Source organism: Coffea eugenioides, chromosome 3 (assembly GCF_003713205.1).
Source record: "Coffea eugenioides isolate CCC68of chromosome 3, Ceug_1.0, whole genome shotgun sequence".
NCBI classification, from domain to species: domain Eukaryota; kingdom Viridiplantae; phylum Streptophyta; class Magnoliopsida; order Gentianales; family Rubiaceae; genus Coffea; species Coffea eugenioides.
In genome coordinates, this window is record NC_040037.1 from 38,800,151 (window position 1) to 38,816,366 (window position 16,216).

A 16,216-nucleotide genomic window follows, 5' to 3' on the forward strand; every position below is an offset into this window, starting at 1 on the left:
AATGAAGAGTATCAATGTTGCGGATAAACATTACAAGTGCAACATAGGAGCAGAGAGTGTAAAAGATCCTATCTTGCTTTGGATTATGCAGTTTCTCCTCCTCCAAAAAATACCGTGGGTCTTTTTTAGGAGGAATTCAAGCAGTTGTTTTAGAAATTAGCAGACAACGGGGAGTGAAATGGGAGTGATTTTGTGGAGTGATTCTGTGGAGTGAAATGGCAGTTCTTCCGTGGAGTGATTTTTTGCATTACCTGACAACGGGGAAAGGGTTTTGGAAATGAGGAAAGTGAAATGGGGATTTTTGATAAAAAGGAACTTTTCATTAATAATTTGGGCGGGATAAATTTGACGCCGTTTGACAATGATGCTCCATCCGTTTCCAAAATTTTTATTTTTTTATTTGACACTTAATAAAATGACGCCGTCTTATTTAGCTGATATAATTTGGCGACATGGCTTCGTTTTGTCCGTTGATGATGGCCCATTACATCTTAGCCATGAAAAGTTTCGACAACCGCTCCGGCCCTTTGTCCGTAAGTTCATTATTGCTTCAGACTTGTCAGCATAGACTCACTCAGTCATCCTTTGTTTAGTCGAAGTCTTTTACACTTTTCGTACACTACTTAGTTGTTTTTTCGTACAAGTCTGTCTGCTCATGAAAAGAGGCAAAAGTTTGGGTAGATCAGATTTATGACTCCACTCATAAATGATAAATCGAGTGGCACAAAATTTGTCACACACTACCTTTTTATTGCCGTAAAAGAGAGCAAAAAAAAAAAGGTTACCAAACACCAAATGAGTGAAATTTTATTCCAATGCCAGCCCAAACAGTAAATGCAAGCAGTAATTTGTCAAGGTTAGACTAAAAACACAAAAGTAAAAAATAGCCTAAAAACACAAAAAAAAAAAAGAAGAGAAAACGCGTCTGCTGCCATGGATGACCGTGGAAATGGTTGTAAGTTCCTTTTCAATCCACCCAGACTGAATTATTGAAATGGCCCAGTGACTTCATTATTGGTTCAGACTTCTGAGCATAGCCTCAGTCAATCTGAGATAATAATGCAAGTACTGGCCACCACGAGATAGAAAAACACATGGATCTCGTACGGGTTTGTCTACTTGTGAGAAGAAAGCACAAAAAAGGTCCCAAACAACGAACAAGTGTAATTCTTTTTCAATGCGAACCCAATTAGTAGATGCAAGCTATAATTTTTCAGAGTTAGATGCTGAGAAATTAAATTCCATCTGCCTTTTTTTTTTTTTTTTCCTTTTCTTGATGAAATCGAATTCCATTTTAGAATGCGTTTTTCATTTTCGAATATCTAAAATAAAAAGAAAAGTATGACATTAACAAGGGGATGGAGGAACTTGTGATTTTGGATAGAGATTATTTGCAAAAAAAAATCATTTACATGTAATAATATATCACGTCTCAAGAGTTCTCTCATATTTCTTCTTCTTTGTTATATTCTTGTGGGATATTTTCTGCACTACCCAATTTTAACGAGTAAGAAAGCATTATTGCCGTAAGAATCAAAGGAGTATATCATTATTGTGAGTTGCTTTTCAATCCCACCACCAGGGCTGCATTATTGAAATGGCCCAGTACGTGAATTATTGTTTTAGACTTTTGGGCATAGACTCGGTCAATCTGAGATAATATAATGAACTGGCCACCACAAAAATGAAAAATAAATGGATAGATTGATAAAGGAAAAGGAATAAAGGATGCACTTTGGTCAAGCATTTTACACTTCGTTTTCTGCTTCATTTTTTCTTGATCAAATCCAACTAATTTTTGATCTTGCAAAATTTACCCTTACAAATCCCAATCACCTTTTTATCTTCTCAAATCACCTTTTTATCTCACATACATCACATCACACAAAATGCTACAAAAGTAAAAAATAGCCTAAAAAAACTAGAAAAAAAAGAAGGTAAAATGTATTTAACAAAACGCGTCTATCATGGATGACTATGAAAATTCTTGTAAGTTCATTATTGCTTCAGACTTCTGAGCACCGAGCACAGCCTCTGAAATTGAGGTTTAGATGGTGAGAAATTGAATTCCAACTTCCCTTAGTTTTCTTTTTCCCTTTTCTCGGTGGAATTGAATTCCATCTTGATTTTTTTGTAGACATTCAGGAACATTGAAAATTATCCCGTAGACATTTAGCTTTTGCTTAAGAAACCATCATCCTACTTTGCCCGAATATTTGGCATCTGATTTTCTACTCAAGATAAAGTAAGATGATTTTGAGATTCTTGAAAATGAAGGGACATTTTCTTATTGATTTTGTGCACAATTGCCAAACAACTAGAAGAGTATTGGTTTAGAAAGTAAAGTCGATCTTGGCAACTTTTTGTTAAAGTAAAGAATTCATTTCCTTTCCTGTCGTGTCGTGTCTATCACGTGATATGTTTGTCGGGAACCTTTTCTTCCTTTTCGTTTTCCTTCTATTGCAGCAAACTACTCGTAGACTTTTGGTTTCACCGACTGCTACATTCAACTCGTTCTCACCTTCGAACTTGCAAATTGCCCGGTTCCATTCCACACTCTCAAAACTATCAACTGCTCTCTTTCTCCCAGATATCGACCTGACCTGATGGCGGATGCACTACTTGGTCCCGTTGTAGAAGTTCTAGTGGAGAAGGCAATAAATTTGGCTTCTGAACAAATTGGCCGGTTTGTTGCATTCAAGAAAGACTTGGAGAAACTGAGGGATACGTTGACTCTGATCCAGGCTCTCCTTCATGATGCAGAGGAAAGACAGGTGACTCAACAATTCGTGAAGCGTTGGCTGGAGAAGCTTGAACGTGTGGCTTTCGATGCTGGTAATCTGTTGGATGACATCAACTATGAGATGATCCGGCGCAAAGTTGAGATTCAAAACCAAATGAAGAGGAAGGTATGCTTCTTCTTCTCACTCTCCAATCCCATTGCATTTCGTTGCAAAATGGCCAACAAAATTCAGAAAATCAGTATGGATTTGGAAAGAATCAATCAAGAAGCATTGGGCTTTGGCCTCCAGCCACAGATTGGAGCTAGAGATGCGCCTCGTGTTCTTCTAAAGAATAGGGAGACTGCCTCTGTTACTATTGATGTGAGTTTTGTTGGAAGAGAAAATAATGTCTCAGAAATAGTAAAAAAGTTGGCTGCCCCAAATAATGATGAAACTATCTCCGTTCTCCCTATAGTAGGGATGGGCGGGATCGGGAAGACTGCATTGGCTCGAAATGTTTTTAATGATCCAAAGATTAAAGAACATTTTGAGAAGAGCATGTGGGTATGCGTGTCGGATGATTTCAATGCCAATAGGCTTTTTAAGTTGATGCTAGAATCATTGGAAGTACCAATGACCGGAGTTGAGAGTAAGGAAGCCAAAGTCAATCGGCTTAAGGGCTCATTGGATGGTAAAAGGTATCTACTGGTCTTGGACGATGTTTGGAATAAGGATTCCGGACTATGGAATGAGTTTCTTGGGTCTTTAAGGGGTACTAGCCAAGCCATGGGGAGCTGGATTCTTGTGACCACTCGTGAGCGACAAGTGGCAACCATCACGAGAATTTCTTCTCCTCAAGATTGTTCCTTGAAAGAATTATCACCTGATCATTGTTGGCTCATTCTCAAAGCAAATGCATTGGGTGCTAGGAAAGTGCCAAATAGACAGCAAGAAGATATAGGGTTCAAGATTGCAGAAAAATGCCGAGGCTTACCATTAGCTGCAAGCGTTCTCGGGGGCATGCTGCGCAACAAGGAAATAGATGAATGGCAGAAATTAGAGAGTGGGCTTCAAAGAGGTGAAAATAATGGCATTGATGAAATTTTGAAGTTGAGCTTTGATCATCTGCCATATCCATCTCTTAAAAAGTGTCTTGCATATTGTTCAATTTTTCCCAAGGATTTTCAAATGGGAAAGGATCAACTGATCCAACTTTGGGCGGCAGAAGGATTTCTTTATTCAAATCCAAGAAACAATAATATGTGTATGGAGGAAGTTGGTAACATGTATTTTACCATTTTGTTGGATAGTAACTTGTTTCAAGATGCAGAGGAGGATGGGTATGGGAATGTTGTGAATTGCAAAATGCATGATCTTGTGCATGATATGGTGCAATTCCATTTCCAGTTCTAAAACTTTGAGGTTGACAGAGTCTGGAAGTGATGACCAGGGGACGTTTCCCATCCAGTATCTTGCACTGGAGAGAAGTGGAGAAGAAATGCCATTTCCTCCCTCTGAAAGGTTCAAGTGTATTACAACATTATTTTTGTTGGAAGACAGATCACTTAATGATAGAGAGATATCATTTTTTATGTTGCGAGTTTTGAGTTTAAGGTCATCAAGTGTCGAGGAGCTTCCTAAATCAATTGGGAAGCTAACTCATTTGCGGTACCTTGATTTATCCAGACCTTCAATCAAAATAATGCCAGACTCTCTTTGTCGACTTTATCATTTGCAGACATTAAGAGTTGAAGGTTGCGAATCATTGACAAAGTTTCCAGAAAATTTCACGAATTTCCAATTTGAGGCACTTTGAAGTGCGAGATTGCAGAAACTGCAAAGAGTTACCAACTCTTGGGCACATGTCCTCCCTCAGATCTCTTCACTTGGAAAGACTTAATGGCATAACAAGCATAGGACCTTCTTTTTATGGAGAATCGACCATACATAGTGGAAGCGGCAGTCAAAGTCCCCTAAAATTGTTTCCAGCACTTGAACATTTCATTCTAAGGTACGCGCACAATTTGACTGAATGGACGGAAGCAGAAGTTCATGATAGAGAATTGATGGTATTTCCTGTCCTTGAGACGATAGAGATTGAAAATTGCCCCAGACTAGCAACTTTTCCAAGTCATTTTCCAAGTCTCAAGAAATTGCACATCTATCGGACTAAGAATGGGTCAGCAGTAATGAAATATATCCGAAGAGGAGTTAGCACTCTCACTAGTCTTTGCCTTTTGTTTGTGAATGGGTTCACTGAGCTACCAAATATGTTATTTCAAAACAATCCAAATGTTCCTCAAACTTTAGAAGGTCCAAATTCCCAAACAGTACTTGAGTTGAGCCAACCACACACTTGCATTGACAATAGTGCTACTCAACGTTTGGTTGGTCTTGAGTCCCTTGAGAAATTAGAAATTTCCCTGTGCGATTCACTCAAGTCGATTTCATTCCCCAAGGGAGACAAGTACCTCACTGCCTTGCGCGAATTAAAAATTTCCTATTGCGATAGGTTTTCCCGCTTGTCCATCCCCCAGCTAACTGAGTCAGAGTGGGATTCCACTCCTCGGCCCTCCCTCTCCGCTACTTCTCCTCCTCCTCTTCTACTTCTCGAGAAATTGAAAGTAGACTGCTGCCCCGATCTGATCTCCTTTCCAATTGATTTAACCCGAACACCTTCTCTCTCTACCCTGGTCATATCATATTGTCCCAAATTAACGGACTTGCCCAAGGGGAAGCTTTGTTCTCTTACAAGCTTGAGAACCTTATCGATTGGACCATTCTCAGAAACCACAGAGTTGCATTCCTTCCTATACCTCTTTGATGCTCTCCCACCACCGCACCCCTACTTCCCCTCCCTTTCGGAATTATTTCTGCGTGGATGGTCTCATTGGGAATCTCTGCCCGAGCAACTTCAGGGCCTCTCTGCCCTAACAACTCTTTTTTTAGAAGGTTTTGGAGTGAAATCATTGCCCGATTGGTTTGGGAAGCTTTCGTCACTTGAACGACTTTGTCTCTTGGATTGTAAAAAGCTAGAGAATTTACCCTCTCACCAATCTATGAGAAGCCTCACCAGACTAAGAAAGCTGGAGAGTGACGGGTGTCCCCTTCTAAAGGAAAGATGTAAACCAAAGAGCAGCAGTAGCAGCACCACCGAATCCAATTCTGAGTGGTCGAAGATCTCCGGCATTCCCCAAATTGAAATTGATGAGCAGCAAATCAGAGGCTAATCCCCATTTGAAGCTCATAAATAACGTCAGTTTTCCCAATTAAAGCTACTAGGTATTCCTCTGTCTTACTACTTCACAGTTTTTTCAATTAATTTTGCTTCTTCTATCTATCTATATTTCTTTTCCCTTAAAATCTTTTCTTTGTATTTACAGCGGAAATGTATTGATAATATTTGTTAATCAAATCTCATTTGTGCAGCCTAACTTCTACTCAATAATTGATGCGAACTATTTTTCCTTCGTCCTGTGCGCTTTTGCTTTCTAGGTAATCTTTTCATTTATGTTTGTGTGATCTTTTGTCCCTGAATTAGCACTTTCCAGATATTCCTTTGTGATCTACTACCATGTTTTACTTCCTCCAATATTTGTGTCTTTCAACATGTTAAAGGATTAACATTATTTGGAACTTTGTTAATGAGAGAAATTTTGTGAGGCCATTTCTGAAATTTATTGCAATATGGTCGGAAAACATAATTGTTGTATTAGCTATGGTTATCCAAAACCTTTCTCAGCTATCATAGCTTATGTTTGAAAATAGTAACTACAGGTCATTCTTACAGCTAATAATTTCGAAATTTTGCAGTTTATAGTGTGCAACATAAAGTTTGCAAATTCATTGCTATGAATAATGCTAACTTTTCAGCATCCACCAAAGTATGTTTGATCAAATTTGATCATCTTATTTTTCTTTCTACTTTGCTTATGCATTTAGTATGCCATATCAATCCTTTATCTCCATTTGTTTTTTACATTTGCATCGTCGATTATTTCAGTGAATTGTTAATTCAAATTTGGTCTATATGCAGTGGTGAAGGTTTCAGACTAGTTTAAGTCTTGCTTTTAGCTCAAACAAATTCCTAGATTGCGTTGGTGTCTTTTGAAATTCTATAAATGGTAAATTTTGTATGAGTGATCCTCTATGTCAAAAATATTTAACTACAGAAGCTACTTCAGCCTGCCATTAACTCCTTAGAGTCAATCTTCATGGTTACTCTTTTATTTTGGCATTTACTTATTCATCCTTGCATATTTCTAGTTTGAAATTTCGACACGAGTAATGTGCATGTGAGATTGTAAGGATTGACAATTGAAGTAGCCAACTAACACCACTATTACTTTGAAGTTTTAAGAATGTTTTACGTGAGAATGACTGTGGACAAGCTTGGCGACTCATGTAAGCATACATTCTTTTGGGTATCTTTCTAGTAAAAGATTTGTAACATAATGAAAAAGTGACATTTTCTACCAGTGTTTTCCATTCAGCTCAGGATTTTCACTTATAGCTGAAAGTAAGAGCTTTTTCCTCAAACTGTTTTTTTTAAAGAATGCATTTCATGAAGTAAACTGAATTCCCTATGCTTCCATGGAGATTCTAAACTTAGCATGATTTTCAACATGATCCTATGTGTTACTTTCTTCGAACAAATTGTAATAGTACTGGGAGATTGTTAGCCTTTAAAGTTATGAACTTGAAAAAGGTCAATATTTCAAGTGATAAGGATAACACTGGTTTGGGCTTTTATATGGTTCTGGTAAATCATCTCTTCCAGCTCCCTTTCAGGATCTCAGGGAAGTTAACCTGTTAATTCGTGGAAGTAGTGTGGCTTTATTTCGTTTGCCATTTCTGCTGTAGCATCAAATGCTGCAGAAACCCATTGGGAAGAAATATCAAGAAACTGCTTTAAGGCATGACTTAAATATCAAGTAAATTTATTGACTTTATTTTTTGAGGTATCTTGCAAATTCAGTTTTTTCTGTTATCTAATGAATTCTTACAAAATGAACTCTCTGGTTTTCGAAATTGAAATTGCTTAGAAATTTTGGGAAGGGTTTTGGTACCATAAATGCTGGTGCAATCCTCTATCAGCCTTATCATTTTGTTTTTTACCTGTTTCTTGATATTTATGTTTTTGTGGACTTTTGATTTTGTTTCTCAAATCTAAGAGGACTATTTCTATTGAAACAGGATGTCTTGAACAAAATCTAGAGTCCTGATACGTTGTTTAAATAGCTTGATCACTTAGATGAAGTTTGAATTTGGCTATATTGTGGGTGCAAAAGGGTTTCTGACCTTAGTAACCTGATGTTAATCTATTCATAACAAATTTGGCGCAACCAAAAACATTGAGATGCTGGGTTCCAAGGAACAAAAGTCAAGTTTAATGAATTAGAATAATTTAGCCAGCTACTTATCCTCTTATATTGATGTTAGTATTAACTACTCAAGATCTAAATCTACACTTCATTCCTTTAAAAAGTAAGCGCTCATTTATGTTGTAATCTTCTAAGAATTGAATGTTACTAATTTTTCTAACTTTGTTGGTGCCTGATGGTAGCTACTTTTTGGCTCAAAGAACACTCTGTGAACAGCAGAGTCATTGCACATATTGAGGAACCTCTTCTATATCTGGCCTAGTTCAAGACCTCCCAAGATTGAGGTCTTAACTAGCCTAGTTCAAAACCTCCTTCACAGTTGCACTACAAAAAGTAAGCAGAAAGCTTCCTTTGTTGGAGGGATTTATCTGGGCTCTCTCCCAAGAGGAAGATTCTTGCACTTTAATTCCATATAGAGAACGTTAAATTACAATTCAGCATGAGTGTAATGCTTTCTACAGTGGTGTATGCTTACTATATAGCTTCTGATCTGATGCCATTTCTTCCCGTGGTTGTAGGCGGTTTTGAGTCTAGCTTGAGAGTCTACTCTCAGATTGATAAATTGTGGAAGAATATGAGGCTGACAACGACAGATCATTCTGGCTAGCTGCAGGGATTCTCATGCATGAGGTACACACTTCCCTCTGTGATGAAAATTCTCTGGTTTTAGAAAATTTGTTTGACTTTTGTCAATACTGCTGATTTCTTTATGGCTTCGTGAATTTTCATAAACAATAGAATTAGTAAGATCTTCTTAAATTGCCATTTATTTTAAACTTGTCTGAAATTTTGAATCTTCCACCCATGGTTTTCAAGGTTAAATAACAGAGCTATGGATGAGCAATACATGGGAAAGCCACTGGTCGGATTTTTAAGTTGTGGTATGTTCTTGCTCCCATAATCATGCATCTACTTCCTAGGTCTATTATTTCCACTTTTCTGGAGTGTATTTACTATTGCACTTAACCTAACAGATACCAAATTTGTTTCCATTTAGATGACAACTGCTGCAAATGAGGCTTGTCAGCCCTTTTAAAGAAACATAACCTAGTCGAATTGAGAAGCTTTCGTCTGTTGAAGGGTTCTAAGTTGGCAAATGCAAAAAGCTTGAGTGGTAATCCTTCCACCAATCCACCAGAAGGCTTGAGTGGATATAGGATGCGTATCTTTTGATTTATAGGGAAGATGATGTCACAAGGGGAGCTGCCCCAACAGTGAGTGATGCAAGAGCTATGAGATTTTCTACTTTGATCATATTCTAATTGGATGCTAAGTTGTCACAATCTGCTTAAATTCTAAGAAAACTGAAGTCTACACTGAGTGTGTTAATGATTTAGTCAATTCTGTGTATTCTATAATGCTATCTTCAGTTATGTATATTCAGTCTCATGATGCTATACAATCTTTTGGCATTTTGCTTGACAGACCCTTGTTGCTATACGTGAAAGTGAATTGAGTATTAGAACATTACACAATGTATTTGAGTTTTGGAAAATCTGGTGCCAAAAGAATTTGCAAAATTTGTTATATTAGAGGAAAGAAATGTACGATTAGAAATGTGAACACAGAACATCTACCAACATTGTTTTTGGAGACTAGTACTCTTGATGATGTGTTCGCCTGCAAGCTGATAGGTTTCTGTATCTTAATCTATCATTTACTACAATCAAAACCTTGCTAGCTATGTTTGCAAGCTTTATATTTTAATCAGAACTAAACTCGAACTGCAGAGAGGCATCTAATCAGTTACTAATAGTTTTTTATATGCAATGTCCTCCTTGTTACTAGAATAGTTTCTTTATCTCCATTTGCTAAGGCAGCTCCAGATTAACTACCTAACAGTCAAGATTGACTAGCAACCTTGCATAATATGCAAGAGTTATAATAACAACAATGTAAAACATGCAAATGTACTCTATCTGTTTATGCATATTATGTTTGTAATTTTTTGTTATACTGTTACTCTTGGTGATGTTTAAATTGAATGCCACATTTGGCCTTGTCAACAGGTATCTTGGGAGGAAAACATCTAGTCACATATTATGAGTGACCAACTAGTATTTATAGGAGTACAAACCTAACCGACTATTTACAAGAATACCCTTACTAATTTATTATCTATAAGAATACTAATATTCTCCTAACACTCCCCCTCAAGTTGGAGCATATATATCATAAGCACCCAACTTGTTACAAATGTATTTCACCCTAGAGCCCCCTAAACTCTTGGTAAATACATCAGCCAAATGTATGTTGACAGATAGTATTCAACATACATACCTGTCATTCACTTTTGGGAATATATATTTTGTCGCTGAATATTAAGCAAATAAGATTGAGCTGATTTGTAAAAAAAAAAAAAAAAAAAAAAAAAAAAGAGCTAATCCAAAGTTACAATCTTCTAAAATCACATCGTACTTCTCCTAAAAAACCAAGAATCAAAAAATACATCAGCCAATTGATCTACAGACGGTACATGAGATGTCTTGATGACCCCGTCAAGCAATTTCTCTCGAATGAAATGACAATCAACTTCAATATGTTTTGTCCTTTCATGAAACACTGGATTAGACGCAATATGAACAGCCGCCTGATTATCACACACTAAATTCATAGGCTGTTTATGCTCAAACCCAAGTTCCAGTAACATGCTCTTCACCCAAACCAACTCACACACAGTGTGAGCCATAGCGCGGTATTCAGATTCTGCACTTGATCTGGATACAACTGTTTGCTTCTTACTCTTCCACGACACTAAATTACCACCAACAAACACACAATATCCTGTAGTCGATCTTCGATCTGAGGCAGAACCAGCCCAATCTGCATCACTATATCCTTCAATATCAGTGTGTCCATGATTTTGATACAGCAACCCTTTTCCAGGAGCACTCTTAAGATACCTGAGAATCCGTATAACAGCATCCCAATGACTAGTACGAGGGGTATCAAGAAATTGACTCACAACACTCACTGCAAACGAAATGTCAGGTCTTGTTACAGTGAGATAATTTAATTTACCCACAAGTCTTTGATATTGCTTAGGATCATCAAGTAATGCACCTAGATCTCCTGCTAATTTCACATTGGGATCCATAGGAGTATCCACAGGTCGGCAACCTAACATCCCAACTTCACTCAACATATCGAGTACATATTTTCTTTGACATAAATAAACCCCATATTTAGACCGAGCTACCTCAATACCCAGAAAATACTGTAGATGACCTAAATCCTTTGTCTGAAAGTTTGCCTGCAGATTGGATTTAAGTTTCTGGATCCCCACAACATCATCACCTGTAATCACAATGTCATCCACATAAACAACTAATAAAATTTTACCAGCATTAGAATGCCGATAAAATACAGAGTGATCTACTCCACATCTTGTCAGACCGAACTCCATGACAACACTACTAAACCGGCCAAACCAAGCCCTCGGAGACTGTTTCAATCCATATAAGGATTTTTTCAAACGACAAACCAACCGCGGATTCTCCCCCTGAACAACAAATCCAGGAGGTTGTTCCATATATACCTCTTCTTCCAAATCTCCATGCAGAAATGCATTTTTCACATCCAACTGATGCAATGGCCAATTATAAGTTGCTGCCAAAGAGATAAGAAGACGGACAGAGGTAATCTTTGCAACAGGAGAAAATGTTTCTAAGTAGTCTACTCCATACACCTGAGTAAATCCTCTAGCTACCAGCCGAGCCTTCAATCTATCAATAGAACCATTAGGCTGCACTTTTATAGTGTACACCCATTTACAACCAACAACAGGCTTACCTGAAGGACGAGGGACAAGATCCCAAGTACCATTTTGTTCCAAAGCAGACATCTCTTCTTGCATAGCTAATCTCCAACCAGGATGATTAAGAGCATAGGTAATAGACTTAGGAATGGAGATAGAATCAAGAGAAGCAACAAAAGAAGAATATGACATAGAGAGACGAGAATAAGAAACAAAATTAGAAATAGGATGGGAAGTACAATGTCTCTTACCTTTGCGTAAAGCAATAGGAAGATCTAACTCAGAGGAGGGCGTCATACCTGGATTTGAAGATTGAGAGTTAATTGGTGAAGTGCGTGGCATATCAGGAACTTTCTCAACCATGGAACGACGAGAGTAAACTTGAAGATGAGGACGAGATAATCGAGCTATGGAATCTGGTGGACTAGACAACTCAGGTAATAAAGGGGAAGGGATTGGTAAAACAGGAGAGGAAAAAGAGGGACACTGGTCTAATTCACAAGACATACTTTGCTTGATAAAATACGGAGTGGATTCAAAGAAAGTAACATCAGCACAAGTAAAAAATCGATTTAAAACTGGACTGTAACATCTATATCCTTTTTGCGCTCGTGCATATCCTAAGAAAATACACTTAATAGCACGAGAATCTAATTTATTCATCCCCGGAGCAAGCTGATGAACAAAGCACACACATCCAAAAATACGAGGAGGCAATTTAAACACAGGTTCATGAGGAAAAAGAATGGAGTGAGGTAATTGACCTCCAAGAATATTAGATGGCATGCGATTAATTAAATAACATGCAGTTAGAACTGCATCACTCCAAAATTGTTTGGGCACATTCATGTGCAATAACAGTGTTCGAGCAATTTCGATTAAATGCCCAATTTTTCTTTCAGCAACTCCATTCTGTTGTGGAGTGTGAGGACAAGAGGACTGATGAATAATACCAGACTTAGTCATAAAGGTATTAAAAGGAGTGGAAAAATATTCTTTCGCATTATCACTGCGAAGTATACGTACATGCACACCAAATTGATTCTTTATTTCTGCAACAAATGCACAAAAAATGGAATATAATTCTGAACGATTTTTCATTAAATAAAGCCATGTAACTCTGGAAAAATCATCAACAAAGACTACAAAATATTTAAAACCTAACTTTGAAGTGACTCGACTAGGACCCCAAACATCAGAATGAACTAACAAAAAGGGTTCAGAAACCCGTTTATTGACTCTAGGAGCAAAAGAAACACGATGATGCTTTCCTAACTGACAAGACTCACATTCTAACGAAGATAATTGATTCAAAGTAGGAACCAACTTTTTCAAATTTTGTAAAGACGGATGACCTAAACGACAGTGAATTTCAAGAGGAGAAACAGTAGCAGGACATGCTATCGGACCATTGAAGTTGAGAAAATAAAGACCATTATGCTCATGCCCTCCACCAATCGTCCTCTTTGTCTTCAAATCCTGAATGACAACAGAATCAGGAGAAAAAGTAACTGTACACTGTAGAAATTTAGTGAGCTTACTAACAGACATTAGATTAAATGGCAAATTGGGTACGTAAAGAACAGAAGACAGCGGAAGTGATGGATTAATTTCTACAGTGCCTAGTCCTTTAACTTTAGTGGTAGATCCATCAGCTAAAGTAACATGAGGAAAGGGAGTAGACTCTTGAAAATTAGAAAAAATTTTAGAGGTACCTGACATATGATCAGTAGCCCCGGAGTCAATAATCTATGAGTCATTACCTTTTTGTGCTAAAGAAGCAGAGGGAAGAGATGCGTGATTTGTAGCTTGGTACTGTAAGAATTTAACATAATCTTCCTCGGATATAGTAACAGTTTTCTGGGACCCATGTGCTGAAGAACTTGATTCAACTTGATCAGTGGTAACCCCATTAGCAAAACTTTCAACCATAGCGAATAGCACTTCAAACAAAACAGCAATCAAAATTCGCGGTGAACAGTGCGTCGTGAACAGTGCGTCGTGAATAGTACCGCGTAAACAGTGCGCGTGAACAGTGCGCGATGAACAGTATCGCGTCAAGACTTTTGCTAGATATTTAACCCTAACCCTAGGACTTTTGCTCTGATACCATGTCAACAGGTATCTTGGGAGGAAAACATCTAGTCACATATTATGAGTGACCAACTAGTATTTATAGGAGTACAAACCTAACCGACTATTTACAAGAATACCCTTACTAATTTATTATCTATAAGAATACTAATATTCTCCTAACAGGCCTTATTGGAGGCTTGCTTGTTCCATCTATATTTCAAGTCAATAGGAAATTTTGCAAGTGTTACTTAAGAACTAACACCAAATAATACACAACCACTGCAGAATCCAGGCAACCTGACGCGATGTGTCAGGCTTAAAAAAACTAGGATTAGTAAATATGTTTCCTCAAGTTGATATTTAATGAGTTGCTATTACTTTGGATGTGGAATTGATGAACAAAGCAGCCAGGAGGCATAGATGCATAAAATTGTTGATGGATGCAAGTCCTTTAAAGTTGCATTCTCTTCCCCTTTTGTCTTAGCTCTTCTATATGGCAAATTGTTGATCAAAATCAACTGAAACAAGCATTCTTTTGCCTTGAATGATCTGGTTCTATCAGGACCAATCTATTTATACTTTTTGTTTTTTTTCCCTCTAACAAAGCCAGTGTGGTGCCTTGTTCTATTTGGATTCTACTTGTGGTTAGATTGTACTTAATTGAATTCACTTGTAATTCTTTTTTCTTTTTAGGATGATTTAGGTTTTGCTGAAGGTGAAACCAAGTGCAAAATGCTCCAGAATGTTCCGCATCAGATTGTGCAATCTCCAGCTTGGCTAGGCTTACCAAATCCAAATTCACCTTCTCTTCAAAACGCTACTCCGGCTAAGTTTGCCTCCCAAGCCCAGCAATCTCATCCACCCAATCAACAATCAAATGCACCAAGCATTATTCCAACTTCTTCAACACTTCTTCCTCTGCTTCCCCCTCTGCCAAGAGCTCAGTCTATTCTTCTGCAAATGTCCTCACTTGCCTAATAGGTCGCACTGGATTAGTGCATTTTGAGGTTCCCTACCCTCCTTCTTGTCTTCCCAATCCCAACCTTTGACATCAACTGCACCAGATTCTTATCCTTCTTCCTCCAAAGAAATTCTCACTCTTTTCACAAACCTTCAAACTCAGCTATTTGAAGCTGTTGCAGAGCTCCAAGAAATTCTTGATCTTCAAGATGGAAAACAGAAACTCTCACATGAAATCAGGTCAAAAGATGCTGCAATTCTTGCACTTGCAAGCAAGCTCAAAGAAGCTGAGCAGGTTCTTGACAACCTTGTGGATGATTACTCAGATTATCGCCGTTCAAAACGGTCCAAGTCAGAAGATGTTGCAGAAGATTCTTCAACCACCACTGTGGCATCTCAGCTGAAGCTTTCTGATATATTGTCGTATGCCCATAGGATAAGCTACACTACTTTTGCACCACCAGAATTTGGTGCTGGACAGGCTCCTCTCCGTGGGGCACTCCCACCTGCTCCACAGGAGGAGCAAATGCGGGCATCCCAACTGTACGCTTTTGCTGATCTTGATGTTGGTTTACCAAAAACAGATGAGCATAAGAAGAAAATTATAGAGCCATTGATCGAAACTCCTGTTGGGCAACCAGCAGAGCCAAATCCACTGGCCAATCTAGCTGGAATGCAGGGTCTGCTTCCACCTAATATTGCTGTGCCATCAGGATGGAAACCTGGAATGCCCGTGGAGTTGCCCAGTGATCTACCTATTCTTCCTCCACCTGGTTGGAAACCTGGTGATCCAGTGGCACTCCCCCCATTGGATTCTCTTCCTGTACCTCCTAGAATTGAAGAGCAACAACCTCAGCATATCCCCCCTCCAATGCTTACAAAGGCACCCGAGCCTATACAAGTTCTGCATGTGCAGCTTGACATTGACGATGACAGTAGTGATTATAGCAGTGATGTTGGTAGCTCTGACAGTGAAGATTAGTCCTTGAACATTTCTCGCAATCCGTTCTAGTACTGGTTTTGATTTTAAGGTTATTGGAAGCCTGGTTGAGTGAGCATGATCTTTTAAATTTGTGACAATATGGGCCAGTACACTAACATTACACACTTATGTAATGTTTTTATGTAAATTCTGATGCAATAGATTTTTATGTTTTACCTGTGACGTACTTTTGTGATAGTTGATCATCTCCTGGACTGTCGTGGATATTGTGTCTTCTGCAAGATGAGGAACGAATGAAAGTAGAAAAGCTGCTTCTTTTCCTCGCAGTCAATACATCTAAGTACTCCCTGTTCGGGCTGATAGGTGGGAATTT

The 16,216-nt window shown here is 38.2% G+C and overlaps 3 protein-coding genes across 8 annotated transcripts; all 3 read left to right on the plus strand.

Moving 5' to 3' along the window:
* Window positions 1-2,606: 2,606 nt before the first annotated feature.
* Window positions 2,607-4,539, plus strand: LOC113766562 (putative disease resistance protein RGA3). The gene is made up of 2 exons (XM_027310740.1): window positions 2,607-4,063; window positions 4,131-4,539. Exons 1-2 carry the CDS (start codon window positions 2,607-2,609, stop codon window positions 4,537-4,539), a joined length of 1,866 nt encoding a protein of 621 aa, XP_027166541.1.
* On the plus strand, window positions 4,536-15,980 carry LOC113765425 (putative disease resistance protein At3g14460). Of its 6 annotated transcripts, none has more exons than XM_027309596.1 (6): window positions 4,536-6,005; window positions 6,153-6,218; window positions 8,626-8,737; window positions 8,924-8,988; window positions 9,105-9,221; window positions 14,634-15,980. In XM_027309596.1, exon 1 carries the CDS (start codon window positions 4,586-4,588, stop codon window positions 5,951-5,953), a length of 1,368 nt encoding a protein of 455 aa, XP_027165397.1. In that variant the 5' UTR covers window positions 4,536-4,585; the 3' UTR covers window positions 5,954-6,005; window positions 6,153-6,218; window positions 8,626-8,737; window positions 8,924-8,988; window positions 9,105-9,221; window positions 14,634-15,980. The 6 variants fall into 6 exon arrangements, with proteins under 6 accessions (XP_027165397.1, XP_027165396.1, XP_027165395.1 ...); XM_027309595.1 differs by having other exon boundaries at window positions 14,644-15,980; XM_027309594.1 differs by lacking the exon at window positions 14,634-15,980 and having other exon boundaries at window positions 9,105-9,574.
* Window positions 13,976-15,882, plus strand: LOC113766563 (mediator of RNA polymerase II transcription subunit 4-like). Its single transcript, XM_027310741.1, has 2 exons — window positions 13,976-13,985; window positions 15,005-15,882. Exons 1-2 carry the CDS (start codon window positions 13,976-13,978, stop codon window positions 15,880-15,882), a joined length of 888 nt encoding a protein of 295 aa, XP_027166542.1.
* Window positions 15,981-16,216: the final 236 nt, after the last annotated feature.